Source organism: Lactuca virosa, chromosome 5 (assembly GCF_052849685.1).
Source record: "Lactuca virosa cultivar CGN04683 chromosome 5, Lactuca_virosa_CGN04683_v6, whole genome shotgun sequence".
Taxonomy (NCBI): Eukaryota; Viridiplantae; Streptophyta; class Magnoliopsida; order Asterales; family Asteraceae; genus Lactuca; species Lactuca virosa.
Window position 1 is genome coordinate 266,451,645 of NC_136430.1, and position 18,548 is coordinate 266,470,192.

The window sequence follows — 18,548 nt, forward strand, 5'->3', positions numbered from 1 at the left end:
CTTTGTTTTTGTTGTTTAAATTTTAATATTTTTAACGTTTTATTGAAATATGTTTTTCAATGTTTTTTTTTTGACGTTTTGTTCGTCCAAGATAATTATTTAATGTTGTTTTTATGTGTTTGTGTTTACATCATTCACTTATATGTAGGGCTGTAAACGAACGGTGAACCGTTCGTAAACTGTTCGGCGAGAAGTTCATTTATGTTTGTTTATTTAATAAATGAACGGACATGAACAAAAATTATCGTTCGTTTAGTTAAACGAACGAACATGAACAATGGTCTCGTTCGTTCATTTATGTTCGAGAACATTCGTTTATAATGTTCGTTTACGTTCATTTAATTTGTTTATATTCATTTGTGTTTAATTTTTTATTATTATATTACAATATTATATGTTCGTTTATGTTCATATATGTTAAATTGTGTTTGTTTATCTTTGTTCGTTTATGTTCGTTTAGTATCTTCACGAACACAAACGAACGAACATGAACAAGATAATTTGTTAAGTGAATGAACATGAACAAGAAAACTTTGTTCGTTTATCCATTTGTGTTCGTGTCATTCGTTCGGCTAAATTAAATGAACAAACGAGATGAACATGAACGGATAAACGAACGATATTTTCTTGTTCATGTTCGTTCGTTTAACAAATTATCTTGTTCATGTTCGCTCGTTTATGTTCGTGAACATACTAAACGAACAAAGATAAACAAACACAACTGAACATATATGAACATATAATATAGTAATATAATAAAAAAAATTAACATAAATGAATATAAAAAAATTATACAAATGAACATAAATGAAAGTAAACGAACATCATAAACAAACGTTCACGAACATAAATGAACGAACAAGACTATTGTTCATGTTCTCGTTTAACTAAACGAACGATAACTTTTGTTCATGTACATTCATTTATTAAATAAACAAACATAAACGAACTTCTCGCTGAACAGTTTACGAACAGTTCGTCGAATGTTCACTTCGTTTACAACATTACATATAAGTGAAAGATGTAAACAAAAAACAAATAAAAACAACATTAAATAATTATATTTGACGAACAAAACGTCAAAAGAATATTAAAAAATATATTTAAATAAAACGTTAAAAATATTAAAAGATTTTTAAACAACAAAAACAAAGATAAATAAATAAAGCAAAAAAATAAATAATAATAATATTCATATGATTTTATATCATTTAGATAATTTATTTAAAAAATAAAAATAATTTTATAAATAATCTATATTATTTTCTATTAAAATAAAGATAAAAAACAAATATATAATAACAATAATAATAATAATAATAATAATAATAATAAATTGTTAAAAGAAAAACAAAAAAAAAGCGTAATTTCGTCTTTTTATATGAACCAATGACCAACAGTGCAATTTTCACAAACCATAAGGATGTAACCTATCAAATTTTAAACTTAGGGACCAAAACTGAGAATTCAACCAAACCACAGGGACCATTTCTATAATTTACTCTAATCCCAATGCCTAAAGCAATGCATGTAACTATCCCAACTCATGTCTGTCTCAAAGTCCAACTCACAAAAATCGTTACATGCAAAATAGTCATGACAGACAACCAACTTTTGTACTCACATCCGACAACAAAATAATGATTGTCGGGTGTGAAGAACGCACGACTGATGAAATTGCCGAGTCTCCCTTATACCCACAACAAACTAGGCACTAGGGTTCATCAAACCTAGGACACATGAGGGGTAGCGAGCCTCTAGCCGTGTACGTGAGGATTATCTAGAAATCTACTCATAACAAACAACAAGCAACAACAGTTGTCTAATTGGGTACGCAGGACCAAAAAGTCACACCCATCCTAGCATGATATGCATGTATGCAACAAGTAGGATGCCAAAAATCTATTTTTCTCAAAATAAGCATTTTAGGTTTATATCAATCAAACATTTCTGAAAATAATATTTCATGAATGCACAAATAATCCCCATACAGGCAACTAGCAGTCAAATATCTGTTAAACAGATTCTAAAACACCAAAGTCAACAATCGGGATGTGTACTCCCTGATATTTCATAATAAAAACCATAAGGGCAATTGTAAAGAGTATGGTTAACCCCCCCCCTCCCCATAAGTAAATCAATTTCCCAAAACTTGTCCTTAACTCAAAAGGACATCCCCAAATAATAAACTATCATTACGAGAAAATGAAACATATATTTTCAAATAAAATACATATGTATAACATAACAAAAGGGGGGGGGGGAACACAAGTAAGATACTTATTTTGGGGACAAGTGGTCCAATGCAAGTGTACTCACCTTAAGTCCTAAGCTTGCAACACCAAGCTCCTTATTCACTTAAACTATGTCACTTCAAGCTCCAAACTTCCCAAATCAACCACCTAATATCATTACAAGGTGTCAAATGACCAATATACCTTTATATGGGTCAACTTAACATTTTAAGCTCAAAATACTCTAAAAATGATCTAAGGTGAATTTAGGATGCCAAAAGGGACCAAAGTAGTGATCTAGAATCAACACAAAAAATCACAATCATAAAAATAGAACAAACATGATTTTGGGCTTTGTATCTCATTTAGCCAACCAACTTCCAATAACACTCCAAAACAATTCAAATGACTCAATGACATCAAAATAGTTTATAACACTTCAAAAGAACATAAGAAGGATCACCAATGGCTCATCTTCTTAGATTAACATTAAACATCTAGGTTTTATAAAAATCACATTCAATGAGAACTAAATTTCCAAAAATGAATGAAATTATTCACAAGACCAGATGACTTGATTCTACATATACCAACACATGTCAAAACCATTTTTATGAGAAAAATGTGTGAAAGCTTTAAACTTGAAATATAGCTTAATACCAAAAACTCAAAATTTCAAGGAACATTTACAATTCATTTGAACATTAATTATGACATCAAATAATCATATTACTTTATGATTCCACAAAGAACGCTTGAATACCAAAACCAGACAAGAGGTTACGTTCCATGTGGGATTTCAAGCTTGGAACATAGTTCCATAATCAAAAAAGTTAAATTTCCCAAAATAAAGTAAAGTTTTATTCAACATTTTATAATCTCACGATGAGACAAAGATTGCCAATGGGTTATATATTAGAATGAAAATACTTGATCTAAGCATAATATCATACTCAAAATCATTGTTTGAAACCATAAAGCATGATCTAAAACAGTTAGGGCTTGAAAATACCCAAATCATCACATGAAATCTAAATTTGGAATAAACACTAGAAATCTCACTATTAGTCATGAATAACAAATGGATTACGGATTTGAACGGACATAAGCAATCTAATCACAAATCCAAACTCATATCATTGCTCGGAATCAATAGTTTGAATCAATGAATGTCAGAAAGGAAAATACCCAAATTACCATCATTGGAACTAGAATTTGATTCAAACATCATGGAATCTCACCATAAGCCAAAAGGTTGATAATTGAATCATTGATTGAAGAAAATGTACCATCTAACCATAAACTCAAGCTCATATCATTGCTTCAAGCTTTAAATTCAGATTTGTAGATCTAGGATTTTAAAAACCCACCAAATCACATTCAAACTCACAAACTCTCAACTATTTGTTAGATGGAGTTTTATAGATTGATCAAGGAGTTGAACTACATCAACAATTTCACAATAATCACCCAATTAAAGCATAAACTCATATTTCATCATTGATGGCTAAGAAAACTCATCAAAACAACTCCAATCTCACAAATCTCACAACCATTTGTTGATTGGAGCTTGGAGATGGATTAAGGGAAGAAACAACATCATTAATCTCATATACACAACATAAATGAAGTATAAATTTCGGATTTGAAATTTCATAAAACCCTAATTATGAATTTGGGGAAAAATAGGATGAAGAACTACCTTTGATGCAATTTCTTGGAAAGATTTGAGTAGAGATTCATCAAGCAATTCCAATCACCAAAACACCATGGATTAAAGGGGAAAATCGATTATGGAGGTGGAAAAAGGTTGGGTTAGAATGGAGAAGAAAGTGGGTGAAATATGAGTGAGAAAAGACAGCCAACAACGCTAAAGCGGATTAGTTTTGCAACGAAGGCGTGACGCGCTTTCCAGGGTTGTGGGGCGCTTCCCCTAAAATCTACAAATTGACATATTTGGTCCCTCAATCAAAATTCATTTCAGAAATTGCCCCAAAGCTCACCTAAACTTACATTAGCTCAAGAAAGCTCCTTCCATATCTTAACTCATACAAAATCGATCCTAGATGCTCATTTGGTCACACCCTTGGGTCAAACAAAAATTTCTCCAACTTGTCACTTTTGTTGATTGGAGCTTGGAGATGGATTAAGGCAAGAAACTACATCATTAATCTCATATACACAACATAAATGAAGTATAAATTTCGGATTTGAAATTTCATAAAACCCTAATTATGAATTTGGGGAAAAATAGGATGAAGAACTAGCTTTGATGCAATTTCTTGGAAAGATTTGAGTAGAGATTCAACAAGCAATTCCAATCACCAAAACACCATGGATTAAAGGGGAAAATCGATTATGGAGGTGGAAAAAAGGTTGGGTTAGAATGGAGAAGAAAGTGGGTGAAATATGAGTGAGAAAAGACAGCCAACAACGCTAAAGCGGATTAGTTTTGCAACGAAGGCGTGACGCGCTTTCCAGGGTTGTGGGGTGCTTCCCCTAAAATCTTGTAACATCCGGTTTACCAGGTATACTGTCTTGAGTATTTAATTCAAGGATTTTGGAGGGACTCGACGAGTTGGTGCCTCAACTCGTCGAGTAGGGTCGTGACTTGGCGACGTGGTTAATGAATGGACTCGACGAGTCGGAGAGATGACTCGCCGAGTCAGCGCTGTTGGCAGAAAACCTAATTCTCCCGGGCCTAGGCCTATTTAAAGGCACTTATAGCCTCCTTGACACCCCCCCATCAGTATCATTCGTCACTTGAGAGAAACCCTAGAGTCATTGGTGAGCAAGAGAGGGAAAGGGACTCATTGGAGGTCATTCCTTGGGGAGAAGATCAAGGGTGTTGCAAGGATCAAGAAGAGAGCTTGTGGATCTATTTCATCCCCATCTTTAGCTTCAGATCAAGGTATGAAGCCCTTACCTTTCCTGTTTTATTGAATAGATCCTTTGAGTATGAGAAATTAGGGCTCATATCACTTTTGGTGGGGTTTTGGGTGCATCAAACCCCCCTCTTCTAGGTATGCCATAGGTCTGGATCTTGTATGATCCACAGAGTCAGAAAGTAGGAAGCCATTGTTGTGCAAACATGAGGTTTTGAAGTCAGGAAGCTTTAATGGAGTCTAAATGGCATATAGAGCAAAATATGCTATGCATGGATATCAAGGTCGAACCTTTATGTGACTTTTGGGTATTAGGAGGTCAGATCTATGAGTTAGAGTTACAGATCTGACCTCAGGTGGTTGAATGAGAAATCCGATGGAGCCAACTCGCCGAGTACATGGGATGACTCGACGAGTCGTAGCGGGTGTGATCTAGTAGCCTGGACCCAGTGTTAACTCATCGAGTTGGGAGTCAACTCAGGGAGCTGAGTGAACCCTAGGATGAACGTGGAGAATACGAGTGGACTCGGCGAGTCACAGGTGTGCACTCGGCGAGTCAGGTCAACCTTGATTGTTGACTCAGTCTAGTTTTCTGTTGACTTCCTGGGTGGGTCAATAAGAGGCAGGAAGGGCCAAGGAGGGGTAAAATAGACTTTTACCCATCCCGAGGGTAAGAAAGGGGAAAAGAGGACTTAAGGAGTAAATGGGTAATAAAGTGGTAATAATTGAAATGCTTGTCTTATGTGTTAGGCGGAGGCTAGTCCAAGATTTCTGAGTGCTTGTCGGTTACCTGCTAGTCGAGGTGAGTTTTCTCACTATACTTTACCTAGAGTGGTAACTGTGTGTGACTAGAGGGTCTTATGTGCTTGCTTGAGTTATGCATGATTGTGCGATATGTATAGTATGCTATATTATTTGTTGCTTAGACCGTACCGGAGGGTCCAACGAACTATGATGCTAGAGGGTTCTCAATCAGACTGGACCGGAGGGTCCAACGAGCTAGACCGGACCAGAGGGTCCAACGAGCTACGGGACTGGAGGGTCCCGCTGAGACATATAGACCGGAGGGTCTTACAGAGTATAGCCTCGAGTGGCGAATTGTTGTATGTGGTATTTTGGGGAACTCACTAAGCTTCGTGCTTACCGTGTTATGTGTATTGTGTCTCAGGTTTCTCAGGATCGCGGGACGGCACCGGCTTGATTGTACACACCACAGGAAGAGTTATGTTTTGAGGATCCTGGATTTTAACCGAGCAATTATGAAGTTTTGAGTTGTAAACTTAATAAAAGAGATTTTGTGAAATACATTATGAGAATTATGTGATTTAAAAAGATAAATTTGTTTTGAAAATTTACGGTGTTACAAATCTACAAATTAACATATTTGGTCCCTCAATCAAAATCCATTTCAGAAATTGCCCCAAAGCTCACCTAAACTTACATTAGCTCAAGAAAGCTCCTTCCATATCTTAACTCATACAAAATCGATCCTAGATGCTCATTTGGTCACACCCTTGGGTCAAACAAAAATTTCTCCAACTTGTCGCTTTTGGTCCCTAAACCCTAATAGTTTTCTTTTGAGACCCAAACTCTATCATAACTTATTTTTTACTTAGCAATAATGTTTATGATGGTTATTAATCAAAATTACTTACTTCCATCTATTTATTTATTTAAATTCAATTTATTTTATTTTAAAATAAAGAAACTTTTTATTTTTACCAAAATGCCTAAAACTTCTAGCCCAAAAAAATAGATGTTACATGCCTGGGGCTGGCAACAAATTTAATAAGCTTCCTCGGTCTTTGTAGTAAACATTTTGGAGATGGTTTTATAAAGACCCAGAAAAACTTATTAGACAATACTTAAGAGTGTTATGGTCAAATATCTTGGTAGCCAGGTTATATATTGACCCAGAGAGATTTTTACCCGGTTAGATGTATATGTCATCGAATTTGGATCCTGGTATTTAAATAGCAAAAAATTACATATTCATCATCAACCCTATAATATATGTAATTATATTTTTTCCAATGGACAATCTTTATGATTCACGTCTATTATTTATTAAAAATTAATTTCATATAATGCTATCTCAATTCTTGTGTTTTTCATAATTAAAACAATTTGTCAATATGTTTATATTTTATACTTAAACTCTAACAAAACTTTTTAATGATAATTAACCAAACTAAAAATAGTTAATAAATTACAATAATTAAGAACTAAGAAAAAAACATGTAACCACACAATACATGTTTATTAATTATCAAATAAGTCTCAACTTTTTTAAAAAAAAAGACATTATTACTTATTTAAAAAGGTTTAAAATTAAGTCACTAAGAATTTTGAAAAACAAAATAAATAAAATAGTAGAAATACATTGTAATTACTAATAGATTTATCTTGTTCTTAAAGTTTCGTACACATTTTCCGATACTTAACAATATATTCTTAATTTAGAGAGTTATTATAGATTATAAGTATAAACGATAAAGATTAAAAATTAAGATAATACCAGACTAACTAGAATTTGATACAAATAACTATAAACAAGGAAAGTATAAAATAAAAACCACTCCCATTAATTTTCAAACCGTTGTAATCATATTTTCAGGAGCACTCGATAGTTGATACCTATCATGAAGGATGTAAGTAAAGTTTTCCTATCAGAATAAGGAAACTTGTACAACAAATATATATACGTACGTTCTGCTTCTTGTTCATCAGATTGCTTAATTAACAATTCCTGGTTGTTACCATATCCTTAACTAGCTATGGCTGCGCCTTCCGGTTCTAGCAAGAAGATAAAGTTCCATCATAGTTATGGCGGCACGTTCAAGGTGTGTCCAAATGATGGCAAACTCAAATACATTGGTGGCATAAACAAGATCATGACTGTGGATCAAACTATCACTTACACAGAACTCATAGTGAAGATGTGGGACATATGTGGACCTTCTATGAACCTGAGGTGTAAGTTGCCTAGGGACGATTTTTACTTATTAGTGCAAGTTACATCCGATAAAGATCTTAATTATGTTATGGAAGAATATGAGCGGGTTGGTAAAGACATGAAGATCAGAGCTATTCTCGACCCTCTACCACCGCCGATAACTGAAGTTGTTGATGATTACTTCCGCAGTAAGGTGGCAAGCATGAAGTTCTTCGATTATACACCATCTCAGTTTTATCATATAGACCAAGCCGTTGATGGTTTCTTGAGCCGGAAGATAGAAGAATGTTCGTTTTATTGATATTGTTTTTTTTTTTTAATTTGACTTTTTTATTGATTGAAGATGATGTTGGTTTATTAATCGGTTTCGTAGTCACAATTTTGGTAGTCACAATTTTACATGCATGGCTGCAATTAAATTAATATTTGTGGTTTTAGATGTTATGATTTAATTTACTTTAGTTAAAGGTTTAATAAAGAAGAGTGGACAGTGGATTTGACTGATTCACAAAGTGTACGTTAGAGTTGTTGGAGTTGTACACGTTGGGTATTAGAAGAAGTCACCCACTTACTTGTTTTTTAGGATAGACTAAGTATTTTATTCTTTCTTTTGTGTTTCCACGTTGGTAATTTTGTGAGGCTATATATAGTCTCCTTTCCCCCATGAATAAACAATGAGTTTTGGTCTTTACTTTTCAGATGCTGCTCATTTAATTTATCACATTATAAAAAGCTTTATTCTTCCTGTCTTCATACATTACCTGAGTTTCGTGTGTGTATTTTGTGCGAGCCTGAACCAACATTTGGTATCAGAGCACTCAGGTTCGTTGAAGGGGGTGTAAATCGTTTCTTGTAGCAGGCCGAAAAAGTGCAGCCTCCATCCTTGATCAACTAGTTCCATGTTAGAGAGAGCCTAACCAGAAGCATAGAAGACAAGCTGGAAAAATCAGAACAAGTGGTTTTGGTTTGGTTTGTTTGCAAGTAAAAGAAAACGGTAAAGGCAGGAGCTTGGTTTTCTTGAGCGGTGGAAAAGGCATCTTGGAACAAGTTTGATCAGAAAAGGTTGGGGCTGTCACAAGGAAGGAAAAATGGCGTTGGCAGTAAAAGATGGTGGTTCAATGTCATAGCAGATTCCGGTTTTGACCCCAACCAATTATTCGGTATGGGCAATCAAAGTAAAGTCCATTATGGATGCACATGGCATATGGGAGACCATTGAAGCAAGGGCGTTGGGTGAAGAATCGGATCTAAAGAAGAAGAAACAAGCTCTTGCTTTCTTGTTTCAAGCAATACCCAAAGACATGGTGTTGCAAATGGCGAGTTACACCGATCCAAAACAAGTGTGGGATGGTTTGAAGACACGGTATTTGGGTGTGGATCGGGTGAGAATGGCTCGGCTAGCAACCTTGAAGAGGGAACTCGAAAGCTTGCGTATGAAGGATAGTGAAACGGTTGATGATTTTTCGACCAAGTTGACCGGTTTAGCCTCAAAGGCAAGAAGCCTTGGCTACGAGCTTGAAGAGGTGGATTTGGTGAAACGGTTATTAGACTCGATGCCCAAGTCGTTTCTTCAATTTATGGCTTCAATAGAGCAATGCTTCGTGTTGGATTCAATGTTATTCGATGAAGTCGTGGGAAGGTTGAAGGCGTATGAGGAGCGTTTAAAAGGATCGGAGAAAACCGAGGACATTCAAGGTGGTTTATTGTTGACTAGTGAAGAAAGATCACAAGTTTGTAGGCATTGTGGCAATGGAGGTTCCAATCGGGGTGGCTTTGGACGAGGCCGGGGAAGAGGTCGTGGGTCCGGAAAAAGTCGGGATGGGAGTGAACGTTTCCAACGGGATAAAAGCCACGTTAGATGTTACAAATGTCGTGAATTTGATCACTACAACAATGAATGTCCTAAGTGGGAAAAACAAGAGGTAAATCTAATTGAGGAAGAGTCGGCATTGCTGTGATCTAGTGATAAAAAAAACAAACCGATTAAGGGGTGATTGTTGGTTTATTAATCGGTTTGGTAGTCACAATTTTACATGCATGGCTGCAATTAAATTAATATTTGTGGTTTTAGATGTTATGATTTAATTTACTTTAGTTAAAGGTTTAATAAAGAAGAGTGGGCAGTGGATTTGACTGATTCACAAAGTGTCTGTTAGAGTTGTTGGAGTTGTACACGTTGGGTATTAGAAGAAGTCACCCACTTACTTGTTTTTTAGGATAGACTAAGTATTTTATTCTTTCTTTTGTGTTTCCACGTTGGTAATTTTGTGAGGCTAAATATAGCCTCCTTTCCCCATGAATAAACAGTGAGTTTTGGTCTTTACTTTTCAGATGTGGCTCATTTAATTTATCATATTATAAAAAGCTTTATTCTTCCTGTCTTTATACATTAAGTGAGTTTCGTGTGTGTATTTTGTGGGAGCCTGAACCAACATTTGGTATCAGAGCACTCAGGTTCATTGAAGGGGGTGTAAATCGTTTCTTGTAGCATGTCGAAAAAGTGCAGCCTCCTTCCTTGATCAACTTGTTCCATGTTAGAAAGAGCCTAACCAGAAGCATAGAAGACAAGCTGGAAAAATCAGAACAAGTGGTTGTGGTTTGGTTTGTTTGCAAGTAAAAGAAAACAGTAAAAGCAGGAGCTTGGTTTTCTTGAGCGTTGGAAAGGCATCTTAGAACAAGTTTGATCGGAAAAGGTTGGGGCTATCACAAGGAAGGAAAAATGGCATTGGCAGTAAAAGATGGTGGTTCAATGTCATATCAGATTCCGGTTTTGACCCCTATTAATTATCCGGTATGGGCAATCAAAGTAAAGTCCATTATGAATGCACATGACATATGGGAGACCATTGAAGCAAGAGCGTTGGGTGAAGAATCGGATCCAAAGAAGAAGAAACAAGCTCTTGCTTTCTTGTTTCAAGCAATACCCGAAGACATGGTATTGCAAATGGCGAGTTACACCGATCCAAAACAAGTGTGGGATGGTTTGAAGACACGGTATTTGGGTGTGGATCGGGTGAGAATGGCTCGGCTAGCAACCTTGAAGAGGGAACTCGAACGCTTGCGTTTGAAGGGGAGTGAAACGGTTGATGATTTTGCGACCAAGTTGACCGGTTTAGCCTCAAAGGCAAGAAGCCTTGGCTACGAGCTTGAAGAGGTAGATTTGGTGAAACAGTTATTAGACTCGATGCCCAAGTCGTTTCTTAAAATTGTGGCTTCAATAGAGCAATGCTTCGAGTTGGATTCAATGTTATTCGATGAAGCCGTGGGAAGGTTGAAGGCGTATGAGGAGCGTTTAAAATGAACAGAGAAAACCGAGGACATTCAAGGTGGTTTATTGTTGACTAGTGAAGAAAGATCACAAGTTTATAGGCATTGTGGCAATGGAGGTTCCAATCGGGGTGGCTTTGGACGAGGCCGGGGAAGAGGTCGTGGGTCCGGAAAAAGTCGGGATGGGAGTGAACGTTTCCAACGGGATAAAAGCCACGTTAGATGTTACAAATGTCGTGAATTTGATCACTACAACAATGAATGTCCTAAGTGGGAAAAACAAGAGGTAAATCTAATTGAGGAAGAGTCGGCATTGCTGTGATCTAGTGATAAAAAAAAACAAACCGATTAAGGGGTGATTGTTGGTTTATTAATCGGTTTGGTAGTCACAATTTTACATGCATGGCTGCAATTAAATTAATATTTGTGGTTTTAGATGTTATGATTTAATTTACTTTAGTTAAAGGTTTAATAAAGAAGAGTGGGCAGTGGATTTGACTGATTCACAAAGTGTCTGTTAGAGTTGTTGGAGTTGTACACGTTGGGTATTAGAAGAAGTCACCCACTTACTTGTTTTTTAGGATAGACTAAGTATTTTATTCTTTCTTTTGTGTTTCCACGTTGGTAATTTTGTGAGGCTAAATATAGCCTCCTTTCCCCATGAATAAACAGTGAGTTTTGGTCTTTACTTTTCAGATGCTGCTCATTTAATTTATCATATTATAAAAAGCTTTATTCTTCCTGTCTTTATACATTACGTGAGTTTCGTGTGTGTCTTTTGTGGGAGCCTGAACCAACATTTGGTATCAGAGCACTCAGGTTCGTTGAAGGGGGTGTAAATCGTTTCTTGTAGCAGGCGGAAAAAGTGCAGCCTCCTTCCTTGATCAACTTGTTCCATGTTAGAAAGAGCCTAACCAGAAGCATAGAAGACAAGCTGGAAAAATCAGAACAAGTGGTTGTGGTTTGGTTTGTTTGCAAGTAAAAGAAAACAGTAAAAGCAGGAGCTTGGTTTTCTTGAGCGTTGGAAAAGGCATCTTGGAACAAGTTTGATCGGAAAAGGTTTGGGCTATCACAAGGAAGGAAAAATGGCGTTGGCAGTAAAAGATGGTGGTTCAATGTCATATCAGATTCCGGTTTTGACCCCTATTAATTATCCGGTATGGGCAATCAAAGTAAAGGCCATTATGGATGCACATGACATATGGGAGACCATTGAAGCAAGAGCGGTGGGTGAAGAATCGGATCCAAAGAAGAAGAAACAAGCTCTTGCTTTCTTGTTTCAAGCAATACCCGAAGACATGGTATTGCAAATGGCGAGTTACACCGATCCAAAACAAGTGTGGGATGGTTTGAAGACACGGTATTTGGGTGTGGATCGGGTGAGAATGGATCGGCTAGCAACCTTGAAGAGGGAACTCGAACGCTTGCGTTTGAAGGGGAGTGAAACGGTTGATGATTTTGCGACCAAGTTGGCCGGTTTAGCCTCAAAGGCAAGAAGCCTTGGCTACGAGCTTGAAGAGGTAGATTTGGTGAAACGGTTATTAGACTCGATGCCCAAGTCGTTTCTTAAACTTGTGGCTTCAATAGAGCAATGCTTCGAGTTGGATTCAATGTTATTCGATGAAGCCGTGGGAAGGTTGAAGGCGTATGAGGAGCGTTTAAAATGAACAGAGAAAACCGAGGACATTCAAGGTGGTTTATTGTTGACTAGTGAAGAAAGATCACAAGTTTATAGGCATTGTGGCAATGGAGGTTCCAATCGGGGTGGCTTTGGACGAGGCTGGGGAAGAGGTCGTGGGTCCGGAAAAAGTCGGGATGGGAGTGAACGTTTCCAACGGGATAAAAGCCACGTTAGATGTTACAAATGTCGTGAATTTGATCACTACAACAATGAATGTCCTAAGTGGGAAAAACAAGAGGTAAATCTAATTGAGGAGGAGCCGGCATTGCTGTGATCTAGTGAGAAAAAAACAAACCGATTAAGGGGGTGATTGTTGGTTTATTAATCGGTTTGGTAGTCACAATTTTACATGCATGGCTGCAATTAAATTAATATTTGTGTTTTTAGATGTTATGATTTAATTTATTTTAGTTAAAGGTTTAATAAAGAAGAGTGGGCAGTGGATTTGACTAATTCACAAAGTGTACGGTAGAGTTGTTGGAGTTGTACACGTTGGGTATTAGAAGAAGTCACCCACTTACTTGTGTTTTAGGATAGACTAAGTATTTTATTCTTTCTTTTGTGTTTCCACGTTGGTAATTTTGTAAGGCTATATATAGCCTCCTTTCCCCATGAATAAACAGTGAGTTTTGGTCTTTACTTTTCAGATGCTGCTCATTTAATTTATCACTTTAGAAAAAGCTTTATTCTTCATGTCTTCATACATTACGTGAGTTTCGTGTGTGTGTTTTGTGGTAGCATGAACCAACAGATGACGTAGGAATTGAAGGCTATGTTGTACTAGTTAGAGTGGTGTAAATATATTTGTTTTTACATAAATACATTATCCATTCTCAAAGGTACTCTCGTTATTATGCAAAAACTACCATTTTTTTTATTTTATTCTTCACCTTATAGAGTTATAGTTTTGTATGTTGGATTTCCTTTGTATCCGAAAAAAAGAAAAAACAAAAATATGAATATGATGTAATTATAAGCTATTATTTGTTTTTTTAATGTTTTCTTGGTTTTCATGTTGGATTTTTCCTTGAAATGGATAGATATAGAAGGGAAAGGGTAAGGAAAAAAATGTATATCAGTTTGTGTTTGTGGATGAAGTTAGGTTATGCTTGGGTTTATATGCTTAAAAACACCACATTGATGATGCGAGACAATATCACAAATTTGGTGTGTGTCAAGCGATTGATTTACCGGGTTCAAGAATACAAATTCAAGCTCACTGAAAATATACTTGACATTTCCAGGTGATAGTACATTTTAAGAAGATGTTTCAAATTATTTTAGGTAAATTGTTGTGAATGTGTCACACGATCGATTTCTAGGTCAGAAGATTGATCGATGGTTTGTAGTTAACACACCAGAAAAATCATCATTTTCACCGTAATTTATCGGTTTCTTCACTATTTTCATTTGATGGCAACAATAAAGAAGTGATTTTGGATGCTAGGAAGAAACCTATTATCAGCATGTTGGAGGACATTCGTATATATGTAATGCAAAGGATGGTAAGTATGAAACTCATAGGTCAAGGATGGAATCGTTATTCTGTTTGTCCAAACATCAGAACAAGATTGAATATTCTACAAAATGAGCAAAGGTATGTACACTTTTTTCATACATTACTTACCACTGTCAACTCTAAATTTTGCATTACTCTATGTAGGCATTGGCAGGTTGTGTCTTGTGAGAGTATGAAGTTTGAAACAAGGAAACTGGATGAGTCGTAGATTGTCGATGTCACAAAAAAGGAATGCAGTTGTAGGTTATGGCAACTAAATGGGTATGGTTGTGTTCATTCAATAGCTACATTAGCGTTTTTAAACGTAACACCTGATGGGCCATATGTAGACCCTTTGTACCTGGCAGCCTTTTACCAAAACACTTACAAAAAGTCTATTAGTCGTATGAATGGGATGAACATGTGGCCTTCAACAACCTTTACACCTTCATTGCCTCCTTTAAAAAGAAGAATGTCAGGGCCAACAGTCAAAAGAATAAGGGATGCTTCTGAAAGGTCCGGAAGACACACTGTTTGAAAGGATCCAAATTCGATGACATATACATCTAACCGGGATGCCACTTGCACACAAATGCAAAGGCCACCTAATACTAATCTGACAAAGAAACAAAAAATCAGGCAAACACAAGAATTAGTGAATATGCAAGAGGGTGGAGAAGATGTTGTGATGGGTGATGCAGTTGAGCCACAAAATGATGAAGTAATGAGGGTAAACGAATCTGAGCAAGAGGTGAGGGTTAATAAAGTTGTTAGGCAAGTGAAAACTACGTGTCAACTAAAGAGGAGGAAGAAGTCAGAGAGAATTCTTAAACTGAAGCTTGCTAAAAGAGTTGCAGGTGAAGGTAGTAGTGTTGGATCGCCAATGGAGTTAGATTAATTACACTTGTAATTGTGTTTTTGTTATGTGGATTGAACAACCAAATTTTTGTTTGCCATTTGGATGTATATTATAAGTATCTTCACAATTGATATTTGGATGCTTTGTTTAATTATAAAATTTATGGTATGGCACGTTTTTATTAAAGTAGGGGTATTTTGGTTATTTGACTCAGTTAATACAATGTGTTTGGGTGCTTCATGTTACTATCAAAGTAGGGGTATATTGGTCATTTCAAACAGTTTAAGCAGTAGGCGTATGGGTATTTCATGCTAGTATTCAGGTAGGGGTATTTTGGTCATTTCAAACAGTTTAAGCAGTAGGCGTATGGGTATTTCATGCTAGTATTCAGGTAGGGGTATTTTGGTCATTTCAAACAGTTTAAGCAGTAGGCGTATGGGTATTTCATGCTAGAATTCAGGTAGGGGTATTTTGGTCATTTCAATAAGTTAAATCAATATGTGTATGGTATTTCATGTATTTATTATAGTGGGAGTATTTTGGTCATTTGAAGAAGTTAGTTTAGGGGTCTTTCTGTCATTTTAATTTGTTAAGGAACTAGGGGTATTTATGTCTTTTTTTTATTTTAATAAACCGATCAGGGGTATTAGAGGCAATTTATATTATGTGAATTAACCCAGTAGGGGTATTTCAGTCAATGTTTATTATGTCACCAAACCCAGTAGGGGGTATTTTAGTCATACATTTATTATTGGACTTAACCAATTAGGGCAATTTCATTTCTTCCCATCAATCACAAATACAACAAAAAAACACTTTTCATTGTTTTACATGTCTGGGTATAGGCAACGACAAATCTGGGTGTCTGCATCTTCTCTTTTGTCCCATGTCCCCACAAACAAATCTGGTATTAAACGTTTGACTTTTTCATGTGGTCCCAAGAACAAAATCAGCATAAAAAATGACTACTTCTTCACTACACATGCAAATGTACATTTATAAGAGTAATCCTTTTATAACAGGAACAAGTTAACATAATCAATATTTCATTCATGGGTTTCTGCATCTTTACATATATTGAACAACTTATAACAGGATTTCCACCACTACGTAACTACATACGAGAACCATCACCTGCCTTACATCAAAATATTGATCATCTACACATCATGATCACAAAACCACCAAATACTACAACCAGAAACCAAAAGACAACCACAAAAACCTATTACTAATAAGCACAAAATACAAGATGCACATCTAAACAAAATAGAAACCCAGGATTGAAATGTTTAACCTACTATGCTTCTGTCACTTATAAAACCTGTAGGTTAAAACCCCAACAACAGTAACCACAAAAACCCCAAAGACCCATTTCACTTTCTTCGACTTCTTTTTTCTGAAAACAGAGTTGACATATGACGCTTGAAATGAACAGAAATTATTCTTCAAATCAGCAACCATGTTAGATAGATCGAGTTGACATTCCCTAACATCATCGACTTCATGATTTAGGGAGTCCATCTCTCTAGTGAGGTTGCGTCGTAGTTCACGAAGGTCGTTTGCAATCTCTTCCTCACAAGCGACACTTCTAACTGTGTCTGCAGTACATTGATCGCCAAGTCTTCATTTGTGACTCCATTCGACACATTTTTAGCCATGTGCTGATTGTAGTTGGGTGACCAACTGTGATCTTGAGATGATCGTGAAGGCATTGTTTCTGCGTTTGGTATCGAAGTCTATGGTGCAGTCGGGGTAACCAGGTTATGAATTGTGCCATTTTAGGGCACAAGCTTAACAATTTATACGGAGGCGGGTGAACAGTGTGAACGTGCAACTTAAGTTTCACATTCCTAAACGACGTCGTTTGGCTACAAGACTTAAATACAATGGCGCCATGTCATCGATGATGTGTCAAATTCGGACGATGTGGCAAGGTGACCTGGTATAACAAGTGAAGGGGACTAAATTGCTAGGTTGCAACACAATTGATTCCCTTATAAAGCCACTAAATAAGTTTAGTGACTAAAAGGTAAACCCTAAAAATTTCAATGGTTATATGCGTCATTTTCCCATAATTAAATCATAGACACTCTTTCTTACTTTTATATGACTATAATTTGGTTTTCCACATTCTTATTAATGACAACATTGATGCCACATCATGTTGGAGATTTAGCAATAAATTAATGGCTTGAATTTTCAAATGATGATTTGATCCCAATTTACACCACAAATAAAGAATGTGGATGAGAATAATGGCAAAAATGGCTCTGGAAAAAGGAGAAATCAGGAGAAATCCTACGACAACGAAATCTATAAAAATAAAAGGTTTGGATTTTTTTTATACTTTTTTTTACTTGACATTAAGTCATATATTTATTTCTTGATGTCATGTTGACTTGATCTCCTGTAAATTTTTCTTTAATTTCCCAGTTTGTAGCAAAGTTGAAGAAATCCTTATCGAAATGAAACCTATAAGCATGAAGGATTTGGACATTTTCATTTTACTTTGGCATTAAATCTTGTTATAGTTGTATTATCACTACAAGAAAAAAAGGCAATCAGTGGCGACACAAGTCGCTGGTAAAGAGTAACAATGTCGCTGGTAATTGTAATAGCGGTGACACGTTGCCGGTAATAAGTCGCCGCTACTGCTCTATCGCTATTGATCAAAACGTCGCCGCTAATGATAATTGTCTCCGTTAATACTCATGTCGCCGGTAATACTTTGTGTCGCCGCTAATGATGATGTTGCCGGTAATAGAGTCGCCGGTGATAACTTTTTTTCATTTTTTTAATCAACGATTTTGAGTATAAAAAACCGATACATAACGACATTAAATACAGAAAAAAAATTACATAACAACATCCGATTAGATACCAAATACTGTTATAATTAATTTCATACCAAAATAAACAACCAATGTTTTACAATTCTAACAAGTAGCAAAGTGTGACGACATGTGTAACATACAACACACAAATTAATTATCCGACAAACCACCATCTCCGTTCCCATCGTTTCCTCCTTGATTATTCTCCGATTGAAAAAATGCGTAAAGCTCCTCCCTATATGCCGGGTCGTTGAGCAGTGCCCGAAGATTTTCCAACTACATAATAAATAACAACATATATAAACTTATAAGTTAAATTATCAGACATAAA

The 18,548-nt window shown here is 36.1% G+C and overlaps 2 protein-coding genes across 2 annotated transcripts; both read left to right on the forward strand.

The window, feature by feature from the left end:
* Window positions 1-7,896: 7,896 nt before the first annotated feature.
* LOC145112705 (RAF-like serine/threonine-protein kinase 24) lies at window positions 7,897-8,376 on the forward strand. Its single transcript, XM_079048841.1, has one exon. The coding sequence runs from the start codon at window positions 7,897-7,899 to the stop codon at window positions 8,374-8,376; it is 480 nt and encodes a 159-aa protein (XP_078904967.1).
* An 886-nt stretch (window positions 8,377-9,262) lies between these two features.
* Window positions 9,263-10,033, forward strand: LOC145112706 (uncharacterized). The gene has a single exon (XM_079048842.1). It carries the CDS (start codon window positions 9,263-9,265, stop codon window positions 10,031-10,033), a length of 771 nt encoding a protein of 256 aa, XP_078904968.1.
* The last annotated feature ends 8,515 nt before the right edge of the window (window positions 10,034-18,548 follow it).

Bases quoted from the DNA above. Each gene is read 5' to 3' on its own strand.
- LOC145112705 (XM_079048841.1), top strand. From the start codon at position 7,897: ATGGCTGCGCCTTCCGGTTCTAGCAAGAAGATAAAGTTCCATCATAGT.
- LOC145112706 (XM_079048842.1), top strand. From the start codon at position 9,263: ATGGATGCACATGGCATATGGGAGACCATTGAAGCAAGGGCGTTGGGT.